Here is a 16,214-nt window from a genome sequence, read left to right as displayed (position 1 = left end):
ACAGACCTGCGAAGACGACACGACCCTTTCGTGCTAAGGCGCGGCTATGAAGTGACACTGAAATCGCCCGGCTGTGCTTACAGCCCACCTGCAAAACCCAAAAACCGAACAATCTTCCCTCTGACAGACTAAAAAGGGGCCAAAGCAACGACACGACAAAGGTGTCAGGAGTCCAGACCCTAAAATATCAGGGGATCCATGGCAAGCCTGGAGCAGGAGCTATTCAAATGATCATAAACCCCGATGGATATCTCCCTTCTAAAACAGATGTTTCCTTGTGTCAACATTTATTCAACATCCCACCCTAGCAAGTGAACACGAATAGTTCCCCTTTACACAAACACGCTCCTAAGATAGTTTTCCACAACCCTGCCCTCCTGGTTTGTATTCCACCTGGAAAAGCTCTTGGACACCCCAGACACCCTCCTGCTGCCCGTGTACCTGTGCGGCCGCATTTCTGGAAAGCTGAATATTGGGTCCTCTTCCTCTTTGCCATTTCCATCCTCCTGGGTTCTAACCTCATCGTAGTGCATTCAAATCCTGACGTCCCCACCTTCTTGCACGTGTATTTCTCAGCAAGGTCGAGCTGCCATCCCTGCTAACATTTGCCCCATCTCCTCTTGTCAAGATTTTTTTATTTCAATAAAAAAAGCTCTTGGACATCACAAGGCCAAGAGGGGTTCAACAAACTACAGAATCAAATGCAATGAGAAAGCTGCGCTGGGAATCGGGAAAAGGGGAAAAAACATTGGAGAAGTGAGCAGTGTCATTCCACCGGGCCACAGAAGATACAGTTATTGTTAGAAAAGTCAACAGGAACCAGGACAGCTCAGGCTGACACTTACACTTTAACTACACATCAGAAAAAAAACAATATATACAAATAAATAGGGCATGGAGGTTGACTAAAGCTTGACTTCGGAGGTAAGAGGAGCCAATGTTACAGGACAAACCACTGGAAGTTGTCACTGCCTCTGGATGAAATAAAAGCGGAGGGTTGTTTAAGGAATGCCATTTTGAAAACAGAAGCAACATGAGCCCTCGGATCACTTCGAGAGGCTTTCAAATGAAACGCAGTTCACTGCTTTGCCTGCTGGCTTACCTGGGCTGCAGCTGATAGTTTTTCCCTGCCAGAAGACACCTGGAAGATGCTCAGGAAGAGCAGCAGCCCCGGAGGAGGATTTCCCAACCCGGAGGCGAGCGACGCAAGAGCTGTGTCCGGGTGGCTCTGGCCAGCCCGGCCCGTGAACCGCCCTGCGGAACGCGCCGAGGAGCTGCACGTTTCCACTTCGCTTTCACGTGCTCACAACAGCTCACAGGCACTTCATGCTGCATGCAACTGCATTTGTTTTCCATATGAATCCAATAACATCCCCATATGAAAAAAGTCAGGGAAAGAATTAGTCTTACACATATCATTCAACACGCCTTAAAACGTTGTTTGCATAAGCCAGAAAAATTAAGACTTGAAACCACGAAACTGTAAATGCCTCAGTGATGAACATTAACCCCTGAGCACCCAAACATAATCTTTAATGAGCCTTTTTCTTTTTGCCTTGAAACTCTTAGGGCATTAGCCTCGTTTTACTTAAAGGCTTTGAACACGTAACGATTGCTTTAGAACTTCTGCGGAGATTTTTAACAGGTGCCTTACAAGAGAAAGCTTTCGAGAACTTGGCATGGCGACCGCCTCCACGCAGGGCAGCGCCGAGGCCGAAGCTCATCTATCAAACGAAGAGAGAGAGCACCAAGCAGTCGGTGCCAGCACGGGGAGAGACCATCAGCCGATTTAATTTGCAGCATTTAAAGCAAACGTCGTACCACATCGCAGCCTAACAGCAGCGAGGGACTGGGAAACGCTGGGTTCAAAGCGCCAGCTCCACTTCACGCTGGGGCGTGGTTAAAAACATCCCGTGACCATGCAGAAGATGGAGATATCCCCAGGAATTCTGCGTCAGTCCTGCCGACCACCGGGAAACACCAGGAAGGCTGAGCTAGCCGCCTGCTAACGCGCCGTCACCCACACACAGATCCAAGTGACTGTCGACATCACCGAGAAATTGCTCAAGGAATTGCAGCAATAGGCACTAAATCACGCAATTACAACATTAAAGAAGTTAGGAAAATTTTTCCTGATAAAATTAAAGATAGAAACTGGAAAAAGGAAAAAAGTGCTAGTCTTGGAAGGCAGGCAGGTTGGTTTTTTCCCCTCCTTGCATGGCTGTTGCGCTAGATCTTAACGACCGTGTAAACTTGCAGAGGCACAGCTAAGTAGGAGGACAACTGGTTTACAGCCACTTGTAGCCATGAAGTGGACAGACCGCAACCGCTGATGTTCCTCCATCGTCATCCCGCAGGCACCTGCCTTGCTCTAAATCTACAGGACAATAAATGTCAGAGAAGTGACTCCAGAAGCAAGTGTTCTGGTGAATACAGGATACTGGTCCTACAGGGGATGGTCTTCTGCGGCCAGAAAACTGGAAGGCGAGTGTGCAATAGTATCAGGGTGACAGCACGAAGTAACAGAACACCCTGAACTTTGGCAACATCCTTTTTTGCCTTCGATACAAAATAATTTCTTGTACCAAAAAAATCTATTTTCATCCACAGCCAGAATCAAATCAAAGTTCAAATCCGATTTAGGAGAGGGACGCTAACCACCGCATTACCTAATCCTGACTCTGCAGCACAGCCACCACCAGCACGGGGAAGGGTTGTCCCAACTGAAGCTGCTCACAGCCACAAAATATTTCCCTGGTGGAAACGAAGCCTTTCATTCCCACCGTGAAGCGGCCAAGTGGCCCAAGGGTGATAATTGTAAATACCAGCTGTGCCCTCCTCCTCCACGAACCAGCACCAGCTACGCTCGCGGTAGGATGCCGTAACAACCTGCACCGTCGCCAGCAACCTGTATCCTAAATGCTCAGCAAGGGAGCCCCGAATTCCCTCCTCCCCAACCAGAGCCTTCAAATCCTTTCCGAAATCAGCTGCCAACACCTTGTCCTCTTCAGCAAACGGCCCCTTTGCTGCATTTTAAGCTACACAGCGAAGAGCCAAGCCTGGGACTTCTGGTTTGCAGTTGTTTTTGCAGCTCTTTGAACAACACTCCTGGGAGTGTTTTAAACTAATTGCGCCTGCTGTTGAGCAGCGTGGACTCAAGACACCCACTGATAGGCAACACGCTGCCGCGATGTGTCTTTTGGCTGAAGATCAAATGAACATCTCTCGTGGCTGGGCCTCCCGGGCACCCCTTTCTCACCTACAGCTCCTTATCATCAGACCTACGTTTTTTATGTTCAGACCTAAGCTGGAGCGTGAGGAGCAGCTTCCAGCGAATCGCTGCAGCGTGTCAGAAAGGCAGCAAACATCTTCCCTAAGCCGTCATGAGAGTCGTCCTGAAGATGCGCTCCACGGCAGCTTTTTCATCCTCCAAATGCCACGAAATAACACACTAATACCAATCCTTCTCGGGCAGGATTCGCACAAGTGGATGCTCTCAGAGATACGGGGTAAAAAAGGCACCGTCTGGTCTGCTCAGATACTAGTAGGGGTGGAAGACAACAGGGAAACAGCCAGGCAAGGCCTCTAAAATGGGAGTTATATCAGAAAGCAACAGATGACTTGGAAGGGGAGGGAATGGTGGGAAGAGAGGGGTTTGGAAAAGATTTTCACTAGCCTGGTCTCCCAAGTATCACGTTTCTTCTTGTGATGTGCCTGTTTTTAAAAAGTCAAACATCCACTGAATCTGATGCAGGGAAAACAGTCTTGAGTTGTTAAAAACATTTATCAAAATAAGCAGCCGGGTGGGGAACGGACAGCTAGTTCCCCCGCTGGGGGAAAAGCTCATTCCTCAAACAGGAGGGAGTTCGCGGCGGACGGAGACCCCAAAACACAAAACTACAGGAGGCCGAGCTCCATCGGCGCCTCCGCTCGCCCCAGAATTTGGATCCTGCTCGTTGTTTGTTTTTAAAGATAACCCAGCCAGTGCCACCCTGGTAACGAGAGAAGGTTAAACGAGGCAGAGAAGTTACCAAACACCAACTGAGAAAACATGAAACAAGAGCCAGGCATCGGATTGCTGCTGCTGCCGCTACCCACGGGGGAACAAAAGGTGACGGCATGGGGGGCGAGGGAGGCGGGGTGTCCCCCGAGTCTCGCCACACGGTTTACAAAGAGTGCGCTAGAAAAATAATCAGCATCTGTCGGTCGTTTCAGATGCAAACCCTGTTTAAGTCATTAAGAGACTGCTGTTCGATCCCGCTTGCATGAGGAGCAAGTCTTATGTATCTGAAGCGGGGAGCATCGTGCCTTTACAGATACAGTTAACTTAAAAAAGCCACGTTCTAATTAAAAAATTCCTCCTCCCAACACACTCTCCTCTTCCAAGAAAAGTTATTTCAATGCTCTGCCTCAGAATTTAATGAAAGTTGAACCATGTCCAGAGGGCTCTTGGAGGATAGGATGAAATCCCCATTCCCCAGTCACTTCATCTCTGTGTTATAAATTGTCTGCGCTCAGCTCCCAGTGCCGGGCCGAACACATCCGTCCGTCCGTCCGTCCTTACACAGGCACGCGACGTACGCACTGCCCAGGCAGCCCCAGCCGGACAGAAGACATCCCATCCCGCAGCTGGCTAATGACATCGGATGTCACATCGTGCAGAAAACAGACGTTTGCACCTACGCAGCAGCATCCAGCGTGGCAAGACCCTTCTCTTTCCCGAGCTGCAGTTGCCCTGATTAAATCGCAGCTGACTCCTCAAAAAACTAGTGAGGTTAAGTCACTCTGAAGAACGATTTTTTTTGCAGATAAGAAACGGTTTGCCTGCCCTGCATCTGATTTTGGTGGGCGAAGGGCAGAACTGAAGGGGAAAGTACACAGAGATCCTGCACCAGATCCTCACCCAGGCAGGTGGGAAAACACGGCTGTAAGCTGCGGCTCCGACACCTGAAGACAGGGAAACACCAGTACCAAGACAGATACTGCCTCCATCTCGGTAGAGGACAAGCGCATCGGGTCCTCCAAGAAGTTCAAAGCACAGAGGAGAAGCGCTGTGTCTTTGGAGAGAAGATCTGACCCTTTATCAAATTGCATCAAGCATTCTCCGCTGGGAAGCGGTCATCAGATGGCCGGGACACTTCTGCACGAAGATCGGGACATCTCAGACGTCAAGAGCACCTTTCACAACCCGAGCTGGGAGTCAGGCACCGAACTGATCTCACAACTCCCACCGGTTGCCTCTTCAAGCTAATTGGATTGAGATATTTAATTTTTGTCTTATGAAAACGCAACTCGGGGCTCAGCCCGACTGCCGCATGCGTGAGAAAAATCTTCACGGGGCCACAAGTCACAAGGTACACTCCGTGTACCTCGAAAAGCTTGCGGGAGGAAAGCTCCGGATAGCTCAAAGATCAGAGAAGACAACGGCTCCCTGCAGGTCCCCCCAAGCAGGGTCCCTGTGTCACCTCCAGCAGCCCCAGCCGGGGAGGACGCTCGGAGCAGCGGCCAGGACAACCCAAGCTGCCCCACCTCAGAGCTTCATGTCACCTTTCAAAGGACATTAAGCAGCTCTAGAGTCATGGAGCGGCCAGGTCTGACACCCTGATGGTCCCTCTGCCATAGGGACCCACAAGAAAGCTGCTGCACTACTAGAAAAGTTACTTCTAGTTAACGATATTATAAATAGCAGCAACAGCTCTGCCCTGATTTGCATCCCTAGAAGGCGCTTTTCTACGTTTTATCAAAACGTAACCAAATCTTGTGAAGCACCAGTGCTGAGGAAGCTTTGGTGAATTTGGGGGGAAAAAAGGTTGGAAAAAAAAAATCAGTCTCAGAAAAAAGCTGAAGCCTCCAGGAGCAGCAGAGCTTGCAGTTTGCTTGGTTAGTTATGTAGATGAAGGCTATTTTAGAACAAACTTATGCTTTTAATTATTTTTGCATGAATTAGCAGGACCGCTTCAACCTAATTACACAGAGTATCTAAACCCAGTAAAATTCTAACAGGCTGAATAACGGTGAGTTTTAGGCACAAACAGTTCAACGCTGGCTACACCCGCACCGCCAGAGCCACAGAAAAGCCACGGGCCAGTCCGGGCAGAGAAGTGAAACTGCCTGGATTTGGCACCGCGACAACATCGTGCATCCAGCACCGAGCTTCGTCACTCAATGTCACACAAAAGCCCCCCCGAGACACAGCCCGGCACGACGTGCCAGACCTTCTGAAAGGCGCTGGAGAGCGGAGCTGAGGATACAGGCTAGCACCTGAACTAACCAGGAAGGGTTCCTGGCACCCTCCTCCATTTTGGGTGCTCATCCCAACTGGAAAAACCCCACAGGTTTCTACGTCAGCAAAATCTCATGTCTGTGCCTGCAGAGCAGCATTTTCCTGGAGGCAAACGAAGAGAAGAGAGGCAGCGTTTAGCATGGGGATTTGAGCGAGGACTCCCAGGCTGTTCCCAGCCTCCCAGGAGCGCTGGCTTTTGTGGCAGAAAGCGTTTACCTGCTGCTGCGAACTGGTGCGTGCAGTCATTCAGCGCCGGTTCAAGAGGAGCCGCTGACGGCATTCGCACACAAAACAATTACATCGCGTGGGTAGGGGTTGGCATGACCTTGGGTCAGTCGCTATTCAATGCTCAGGTTTATTTTGTTTTATACAAAAAAAAAAAAAAACCCCAAAAGCTTAGGAGTTGCTCAACATGCAGAGTTGTGAAAGGAAAACATTATGAAGTGACTTGAAATCCCCGCGGAGAAGCTGCTGCACAAACAGCTCCAGGATTACCTTTACCCCAACAACAAGCCCACCTCCTGGAGGCAAGGTGCTGTAATCATCACACCAAAGCTCCTGGCAGCGCACAGCTGAAATCCTCTTCCTCTGCCCAAGAAAAGATGATGCTTATGGAGAGGGGAGGAAGTCAAACGCATCAAAAACCTCCTGATTTTGGGTCCGTCGCGAAGTCACCAAGCTCTCCTAACACCCAGGCTGGGTTCACAGCAGAGCTGGGAAAGAACAACCACCCTTCGTACAAGCACGAGCCTTTTCTTAACCTACATAATTCTGCAAAGCCCAAACTAGGGCAGTTATTTTAACAGAGCTGGGGAGGAACGTATGGGCTCCAAACTTTAGAGTTAAAGAAATAAATTTCTTCTAAACTTCACTGCATCAGCAGTACTGCAAGAGGCTCGCTCCAGTTACATAAACCACTGCGTGATCTCTTACACCCAGTTAATGACACGAGACGCTACGTATCCTAGACATTTTAATACTATGTTATGAAGAAAAAAAAACAAATGCTTGCTCAAACAATGGAAAAAACCTCATGAACTTTTCCGTCAGCTTCTTGATGCCTTACTGAAAGGATGTTTGTTCCCACTGCAGATATTTTTCTTCTGGCAATTAACTGTTCTGCTTTACCTGCTCATTAACAGGGCTGCATGTGGGGAGAGCACATTTCGGCGTTCCCTTCGATCACCAGGAATCGTTATGCTAATTTTTAAAACTAGAAAACTGTGACATTTGAGAGAGATTGCAGGTTACAGGCAGGTGCAAACCTGATCCGAGATAGGTATTTTTTTTAAATGAGGGTAGATACAGATCACCACTCTGGTGTCGGGCTGTGTCCAATTAATCCAGAAGAGCTCCTCCGGAGTAACGACGTGCACGAGCCCTTACCTGAAGACATGCTCAGAAGCACAAAAATCGGGTATTTTGCTGCCATCCAAAGTCAACAGAAGTCCAAAAGGCAGCAACTGCTTGTACTTTTAAAAGCCTCACCTGGTCTCTAGTGCTTTGAAACCGATTATTGTACAACCTTTCGGGTACTCCCTCCACTCTGTCATTTGCTGACGAGGTCTTGGCCCCGAAGCCCTCAGTGTCTTTTCAATATTGCCACAAAGAATACAATAACACAAAGAAAAAAAAATCTGACATACAAAAATACGAAGGGAGAATTATTCCATCCAAAGAATTTGCAAGTGTTGCTTACTAACACCAAAACAAACCCCTGGAGAATAAAGGATTGTCTTGACACACAGCCAAGACATTTTCTACACAAGCACAAGATCACAAGCCTCAGAGCACCTCTTGCAAGGGTGCGAGTAAAAACAGGCTAAATGGGGGAAAAAAAAGGCATTCTTAGGACAACAATCACTTGGAAAGCAGAATTGTTCGTTAACGTGTCCTGTTCTAACAGAAGACACTCAACACCATCGTTCTGGTCCTCGCAAACTCAATCTGTCTCCCTGAGACGGAAAACGTCAGTGTAACCAAAAAAAACCACCACCCAGACGTCAGAAGAGGAAGACCTACGTGACCAGATGGGCCACCTACCACCCCGCACCGCGCCGCCTGGTCCTGAGCTCGCACGACGCCACAAAGAAACGGAGTCAGTCCGAGTCCGGCAGACTTTAGAGGCGGGCAGCTTTTGTCTGCTCTTATCCCCCACAAGAACTTCTAAACGTGGCTACCAAAACGTGGACCAAATACAGCAAAAGTTCTCTGCTGAGGAGAACCTGTAGTTCTTCTAAAGAGAACTATTCCATTCAGCTCTTCTCAAAACCCACGAATGCATTTTAGCTGGCAAAAATAAAAACACGGAGAAGTGACACTTCCTTTCTCAGCTGCCTGTGCACACAGAGACTGCAGCAGGGCAGCGACGACGACGCTGGTTTCGTACTCCTGCAAGCTCTGCAGAACCAGCTCCGCTACGGCAGAGTACACCGAACCGAAATCATCTTCCGCGCAAAGTCAGATCCTATCAGGGGATCTGTGGCAGCGTGAGGCACGGAGAACCCGGCGTCATTACCCTACCCCTGCCAAGGCAGCTCACACGCGAACTTTTAGTCCGAGAAACACGGGTGCCCAGGCCATTTTCACCTGATAAAAGGATTTAATTCCACTACCCCATCCTGAGAAAAAAGCTTAACAGCCAAGCCCCCACGATACGCTCTCTGTATCCAACCAAGAGCACGAGTGCTCCCTTCCTTCTCTGTCCCACAAACCCGAAGATGAAAGGACGCCTACGCCAGCCCAATGAGCACCTTCTGCTCTCAGAGCCCCAGCCCGAAGCCACCGGGAGGGACTGTCCCCCAGGGAGGGAGCACTGGCAACATTCAGGCTAGAAACAGAAGAGTTATTTCATCAGGCAGCGGCTGGCTAGGAAAAAGCCCCACCCCAGGACAGCAGCACACCCCCCTCGCCCCCCATCTCTTCCTCCTCCTCCTCCCTCGCCCCGGGGAGGGGATCGGGGACCCAAGGTGGGGTGAGGGGACAGGACCGCACCTGGGGTTGGGGACCTTGTGAAGAGCCAAGCCCTCCCCAGCGATGCAAAGGCAGAGCTGCCACTCTGAGTGGCCTTGTCCCAGACCCACCCTGGGCCTCCCAGTCCCTCCCCACAGCTCCCCCAGGTCTCCTCTCGGGATCCCGTCCCAGCCCTTCATCCTCCTCTCACCTCCCCAGCCCCCCTCACCATCCCTCTCCCTTGCCCTCTAAAGATCTTTTAGCCTCGTGGACCCCCCTCATTCCCCTCCTCTCCTCAAAGACCCCCCTACAGCCCTCCTGAGCCCTGGAAAGCCCCAAGCCCCCTTCTCAGGGGCTCCTTCACCCTCTCCAAGCCCCAGAGACCTCAAAAAGCCCTCAGCCCTCCCGGCGCCTCTCCGCAAAGCTCCCTCGGCCCTCTCAGACCCCTGCCAGCCCTCTCCCACCTCCTCCCCGAGCCCCTCTGGCCCCTTCCTGAGCCCGGGAGACCCACAACCCCCCCCTCACTGAATCTCCCTGCAGCCCCTCAAGCCCCCTCCTCGGTGCACAGACCCCGCGGCACTACAGACCCCAACCTCTGCCGCCTTCCCCCCCCTCCCGCCCCGAGCCCCCTCCCGAGGCCGGGAGACCCTCCCCCCCCCCCCCCGGAGACCCTCCCCAGAGCCCCTCTCACCCCCAACAGCCTCCCCTGAGGCACTTTACCGCCCCGAGCCCCCCCCGGCCCCTCCTCACCGAGCAGCAGCAGCTTCACCTCCTTGGCCGCCTTCTCGCCGTCCTCCCGCAGGTTGCGGTCAATCATTTTACTCCGCTCCACCGCCGCCTTGTCCTCGGCGCTCAGCGTACAACCCATGGCGGCGGCGGGGGGAGGCCGGCGGGCGGCCCAGCCGCCGGGAACCGGAGCGGGATGGGAACGGGGCCGGTGCGGGGCTGCGCCTCTCGCCTCCCTCGGCCCGGGCGGCTCCCTGAGGCGGCGCCGGATATCCGGTCACCCCGCCGCGGGGTACGACGGGAAGTGCAGTCCTCGCGCGGCATGCTGGGAGTTGAAGGCGGGGCTTCCGCCTCGGTAGAGCGAGGCGTGACGGGAGTGAAGCGGTGATCGCCCTGCTTCCGCCTCGGTGCAGCGGGGGGCGATGGGAGTTGGGAGGAGCGCCTTACTTCCGCCTCGCTGCAGCGGGGCATGATGGGAGCTGTAGTCCTCCGGGGGGGGGAGGTGCGTCGGGGGGCCCACGGGTGCCCCCGCCCGGCCAGGCCCGGCCCCGCAACCGGCCCTTCCCCACCCAGGCCCGGCCCCACACCGGCCCCAGCCCCCCCCCATCCACCCCACGCTCACCCCACGGCGAGGGGGGCTCCGGCCCCACGCGCCCCCCCCCTGCGGGACAGGCCTTGGCCCCACGGCTGCGGGGTGGGCGCGGGGGCCCCGGGGCGCTGGGGAAGCGAGGGGTGGCCCTGGGGAGCTGTGGCCTGGAGCAGGGGGGGGACGGGCAGCAGGCAGGGGGCCAGGTTCCCCGTGGGTGAGGAGGGGACTCGGGCACCCCCTCTGCAGGGGACCCGGAGGACTGGGGCCACCATGCTCCCACCCTCCTGGCTGTACGGGGCCACACAGGGGTGAGGGGCACCTGGGGGACCCCCCCCCCCGCCCGAGGAGACCCTCCACACCAGGACAGGCGTGACCCCAAAACCCGAGGCCCCCAGCTCCCGCGCTGGGCTCCGGCACCTGACAGTTTCCCCAGGCTTGTGCCCACCAACCCCGACCTGCTGTCCCCAAACCCGGTGGCCCTTCCCGGCGAGCCCCACGGGACCCCCGAGCCCCGGTGGACCCCCCCACCCTCCCCAGCAAGACACTCAGACCAGCTCTCCCCTTGCAGCCGTGTTTACCCCCAACCCCCCCCTCCCAACGCTACAGCTCCGGTTTGGGAGAGGTCACCACCGGGACGTAGACCCCGTCCCCACCGCGTCTCTCCGGCCCCTCGACCGTGTCCTCATCGATCTGCCCCGGGATGCGAAAATCAACCGGGGGTTGGTCCCGCTTGGGGCTGGGGGTGCGGGGCCGGGGCTCGGTGGGACAACCAGTGCCCTGGAGGAACTGGAGGAAGTTCTCCTCGATGGAGCCCTCCCGGCTGGGCAGCCGCAGGTCCTCCTCGGGCGGCTGCTTGAAGAAACAAGTGAGGAGCCGTCCCAGCTCGCCCCGGATCTGCCGGTTGAGGCACCCGTAGAAGAAAGGGTTGGAGGTAAAGCAGAAGTAACCGAGCCAAGTGACCACGGTCTCGGCCGCCGGCCCCACCAAGGGCTGGGCGCTCAGGGCGGTGTAGAGATGGAAGGAGAAATAGGGCAACCAGCAGAAGAGGAATTGGCCTCCCACGGCCAGCAGGATGGCGGCCGCCTTGCCCCCCCCGAACGTCCTCTGCGGGGTGGTACGAGGGGCTCCCGAGGTGGTGACCATGGTGGAACGGCTGCTGAGAGACTCGGAGCGACGCCGCGGCGTCTCCATCCAGGTGGGGAGAGGGCCGTGGTGCATGGCGGCCACCCGCGCCACCTTGAACATGCTGCAGTAGACCACCACGATGATGAGGAGGGGCAGGAGGAAGTAGAAGGCGGCGAAGAAGACCACGAAGAACTTGCAGTAGGGACCGCGACTCCATTGCAAGGAGCAACCGCGGCCGGCGGGCACCGGCGGGCGGTCGGGGGACAACCAGCCCAGCACGGGGACGAGGGAGGTGGCCACGGCTTTGAGCCAAACGCCGACGAGGACGCAGGCCACCAGCCCCACCGTCATCCTCACCTCGTAGCGCATGGGGTGCACCACGTAGTAGTAACGCTCCACGTTGATGGTGGAGATGGAGAGGATGCACATGCTGATGAAGCAAACGCTGAGGAACAGGTAAACGCGGCACATGGCCTCACCGAAAACCGGGCTGTCGAAAACGGCCGAACCGGAGAGCATCTCCAGCGGCATCAGGGTGAGAGCGGCCAAGAAGTCCACCAGGCAGAGGTGGAAGACGAAGACGAACTTGCGCAACGCCGGCGTTTTCACGATGACGGTCATGACGGCGGCGTTGCCCACGATGGCCGTCAGGTCGATGAGCAGCATGAAGAAGAGCCCCACCGATTTAGAGGCCACGTCTTTAGGTTTGCCGTCGGCCGTGCCGTTGGGGGGCATGGGGCCCGGGGAGGGCTGGAGCCCCCGCGCCGCCCTAGAGCCGTTCCAGGCCCACGGGGCGGGCAGGGAGGGCTCCATCCTGTGCCGCCGCGCCGGCGCTCACCGGCCCATCGCCCATCCTCGGGGCGGCCAGCACGGGGCGGCCGGGCATCGCCGGGGGCTCACATCCTCGCCCGCCTTACACCCGCCGCCGGTCCCGGGGCCATGGTCCGGGGATGGGTGCTGTCACGGCGGTGGCACTCAGAGCACCCAAGGGTGCCCCCCGGCCCCGCTCATCTCCCCGCTCCTCGCCGCCGGGCAGCGCCGGGCACCTGCGGGGAAGGTAGAGCCGTCAGCGGAGGGGGGGACGACCCCGGGGGACCCGTGGGAGCCCAAGGGGGGTCTCAGCTCAGCTGTGACCCCCCAGCCGCAGCCCCCATCGCCCCAGAGTCCCCCTCCACAACACCCCCCCTGCCAAATCCCCTTCTCGACCGAAAGCCTCATTCCCTCTGAAAATGAACAATTCTGGGGCTAAAGCCCCCAAACTCCAATGTTTCAACCCAAAACACCCCAGTGGGATCCTTCGCCCAGAGCCTGGGGACCGCGCCCGGCCGCGGGGATGGGTGGGGGGTCACCAACGCCCCAGATGCCTGGGTTCACCCCTTGTGCTTCGAGGGCCCTGTGTGACCCCCCACCCCAAGCCCAGCCCTGGGATGGGTGCTGCACCCCCACCCACCCCAATGGGCGCCACCGGCTGCAAAGCGGAGCCCGGGGTGCAGGTGGGGGGCTGGGGACCACCCCGGAGCCCCCCACCCATGGGTGCTTCCCAGGAGGGGAGGGGATCCCCAGCCCCTGTACCCCGGGGAGCCCTGGGGGGGGGAGTTGCTGATGGAAGGGGGTGCGGGCAGCGGGTGCCCCCTCCCCTGCCCGTCGCCCCCCCATCCCCGGCGCCCCGGGGCCATGCCGCCGGCCGGGGTCCCCCCTCCCACCACCGAGGGGGGGGACCCCCGGTTCCTCCCCCCCCGCCGCATCCTCCCCACCCCTCCCCACCCCCGGTCATCGCCCCGCTGGGGGGGCTCGGCCGCGGCACCTACCCTGGGGGGCTGCATGGGGCCGCGGGCCGGGCCGAGGGCGGGGGGGGGGCCCGGGCCGGGCAGGGGGGGGGGCCCGGGCCGGGCGGGGATGCTCGGGGCCGGGCCGGGAACGGAGCCGCTGCGGCGAGGGATGCTCCGCACCCGCCCGGCTGCTGGGTCCTAAGCGCCTCCCGCCAGCGGTACCCCGGGCACGGCCCCCCCCGGCCCCGCTGGAGCTGCAGGGCCCCGGGGGTAGGGGGGTGGCGGCCGGCTGGAGCCCGGCTTCACCCCCGCGGGGTGAGGGGTGGAGGGTGGGTCACCCCCCGCCCCGGTTCCCACCCCGCGTGTTGCTTCGGGCCTCAGTTTCCCCATAGTCACCCCTGAAAGGGGCTGGGGAGGGGATGGTGGGGGGCACTGGGGGGAGCTGGGAGGGAGCGGGCCCTCGGGGGCCATGGGGTGGGGAGAAATGGGGGAGGTCGGGGAGAGGGGGGGTGACAGCGCGGGAGGCACCCTGGGGTGGGGGGACGGTGGGAAGGAGGGGACAGGAGGCAGATCCGCAGTGGGGGGCACAGAGTGGGGATGGGGACGGGCGCAGGGGGATGCACAGGGCTGGGGGGGCCGCTCAGAGGGGCCGCAGAGGCCCCCGGCTCTGCCCACCACCAGCCCAGCGCCCCTTCCCTTGCTCCCAGTTCAGCAATGGGCAACTGGGATCGGGGCAGTGCCCCTCTCGCCACACTCCGTGCCTCAGTTTCCCCAGGGCACGGCCCTTAGCTTACAAGGGGGGATCCCCATCACTTCCAACGACCAGCACCCCCCCCCCCAAAAGCCTGCACAGGCCACGAACTTCCTCCTGGCAGTGCCCTGGACCCCATCCCATGGGTGCCCGGAGGGTGGGGATGCGTGGCCGAACGGGCCCCATCCCCGGGGCCGGTACACGGAGGGTGGCAAGCGGCCGGCGGGCGAGGCGGGCGACGCGTGTCCCTGCCGCAGGCCCCGCGCGTCACGTGCCCATTGCTAGGTTACGAGGACCCAAAAATAAATCCATCCAAACCAGATTAGAAACACGGGACCTCGGATGAACCGGCCCCGTCGTACCGGGGCCTGGAGACGGCTGCCGGTGGCTCCCCGGTCACCGCGGGCACCGGTCATGCCAGCACGCGGTCTCCCGGTGAGCAGGAGTCCCAGGGACCCGCGGGGGCACCCATCCTGCCTCGCGTCCCGTCCCCCCCCCCGCCTGCCCTGGGTCCATCCCCTGCCTCGTGCAGCAGCCGGGAGCTGAGCACGGGGATCGATCCTGCTCCCCAGGGTGGGGGCAAGCCCTGGGCCCCCCACCCTTGTCCTGGTAACTCGTGTGTGCGCCAAAATCTGGGAGGGCACCCTGCTTTGGGTGACACCGTACCCTGGGTGCCCACCCCACCCTGGGTGCCCACCCTTCCCTGGGTGCCCACCCCACCCCAAGCTTACACCCCACCGGCCCCTGCCTCCTCCCTCCCTCATGCCGGTGCAGGAGGGTGTTCAACCACACTGACCCCCTCCCAGCACCCCAATATTTTGGGGGTCTCTCATAATGAGGAGGTGCAGAGCTGGCCACCCACACCCCACAAGCCAGGAAGGACCCAGCTGCGAGGAGCATCGCTCCCCCACTCCGGGGGTCCAGAAAGGGGAGCGGGGGGGGGGTCTCCGCACCCCCTCGCCCCCGGTACGTGGGGTGCATCCTAAGAATGGGCCCCTGAGGGTTTTTCTCCTCCCTGGGGAAACTGAGGCAGGGAGCCAGGGCTGCTCCTGCCCCGTCACGCCGGTGCCAGCGCCGGCGCGGGCAGATTTATGGCTTTGCTGTTTCCTGCCACCGGAGCATCAATAATTCAGGGCCCGGGTGGCTGAGCCGCCGCAGCGCAGCCTCGCAGCCGCCTGCAAATTCCTCCCGTCCCCCCCGGGCCACCCTGCAGCCGGGGGGAGAACCCCCCCATTCCTGGCACCCCAACACCCTGGTGCTCCTGGCACCCCATCACCCTGGCATCCCAGTACCTAAGCACCCCACCACCCTGGGACTGCTGGCACCCCATCATCCTGGCACCCCATCATCCTGGTACCCCAGTATCTAAGCACCCCACCACCCTGAGACTGCTGGCACCCCATCATCCCGGTACCCCAGCACCCTGGCACCCCGGCACTCCAGTCCCCAAGCACCCCATTATCCCAGCACGCTGGCACCCCAGCAACGTAACATCTGAGTACCCCAGCACCCTGGCACCCCAGGACCCATTATCTTGGCACCCCAGCACCAAGGCACCACGGCACCCCAGCACCCTGGCACCCCAGTACCTCAGCACCCTGGCATACCAGCACCCTATGACCCTGGCAGCCCAGCAGCCTGGCACTGTGGCACCATGGCACTGTGACACCTTACCATCCTGGCACCCTGGTACTGAGCACCCCAGCACCCTGGGATACCCGTACCCCTGCACCCCAACATCCCAGCACCCCAGCACCCCAGCATCCGGGCACCCTGGCACCCTGGGGTACCCGTACCCTAGCACCCCAGCAGCCGAGCACACTGGCACACCTGTATCCCTGCACCCCAGTATCCCAGCACCCTGGTACCCCAGCAGCCGGGCACCCTGACACACCCGTACCCCTGCACCCCAGTATCCCAGCACCCTGGCACCCCAGCAGCCGGGCACCCTGACACACCCGTACCCCTGCACCCCAGTATCCCAGCACCCTGGTACCCCAGCAGCCGGGCACCCTGACA

At 58.5% G+C, this 16,214-nt stretch overlaps 2 protein-coding genes across 2 annotated transcripts in view; both read right to left on the bottom strand.

The window, feature by feature from the left end:
* The window catches only part of GNAI3 (G protein subunit alpha i3), a 32,090-nt gene extending 21,851 nt beyond the window's left edge, over nucleotides 1–10,239 (bottom strand). Inside the window, exon 1 of the mRNA XM_075174045.1 lies at nucleotides 9,986–10,239. Within this exon, the coding sequence (XP_075030146.1) occupies nucleotides 9,986–10,103 (118 nt within the window). The 5' untranslated portion in view covers nucleotides 10,104–10,239. The remainder of the gene's footprint in view (nucleotides 1–9,985) is intronic.
* A 911-nt stretch (nucleotides 10,240–11,150) lies between these two features.
* On the bottom strand, nucleotides 11,151–12,488 carry GPR61 (G protein-coupled receptor 61). Its single transcript, XM_075174034.1, has one exon. It carries the CDS (start codon nucleotides 12,486–12,488, stop codon nucleotides 11,151–11,153), a length of 1,338 nt encoding a protein of 445 aa, XP_075030135.1.
* Between the last annotated feature and the right edge of the window lie 3,726 nt (nucleotides 12,489–16,214).

This window comes from Calonectris borealis, chromosome 26, assembly GCF_964195595.1.
Source record: "Calonectris borealis chromosome 26, bCalBor7.hap1.2, whole genome shotgun sequence".
Taxonomy (NCBI): domain Eukaryota; kingdom Metazoa; phylum Chordata; class Aves; order Procellariiformes; family Procellariidae; genus Calonectris; species Calonectris borealis.
Note: the sequence above shows the minus strand (reverse complement) of the source record. Positions and strands in the feature narration are given on the sequence as shown.

Bases quoted from the DNA above. Each gene is read 5' to 3' on its own strand.
- GPR61 (XM_075174034.1), bottom strand. From the start codon at position 12,488: ATGGAGCCCTCCCTGCCCGCCCCGTGGGCCTGGAACGGCTCTAGGGCG.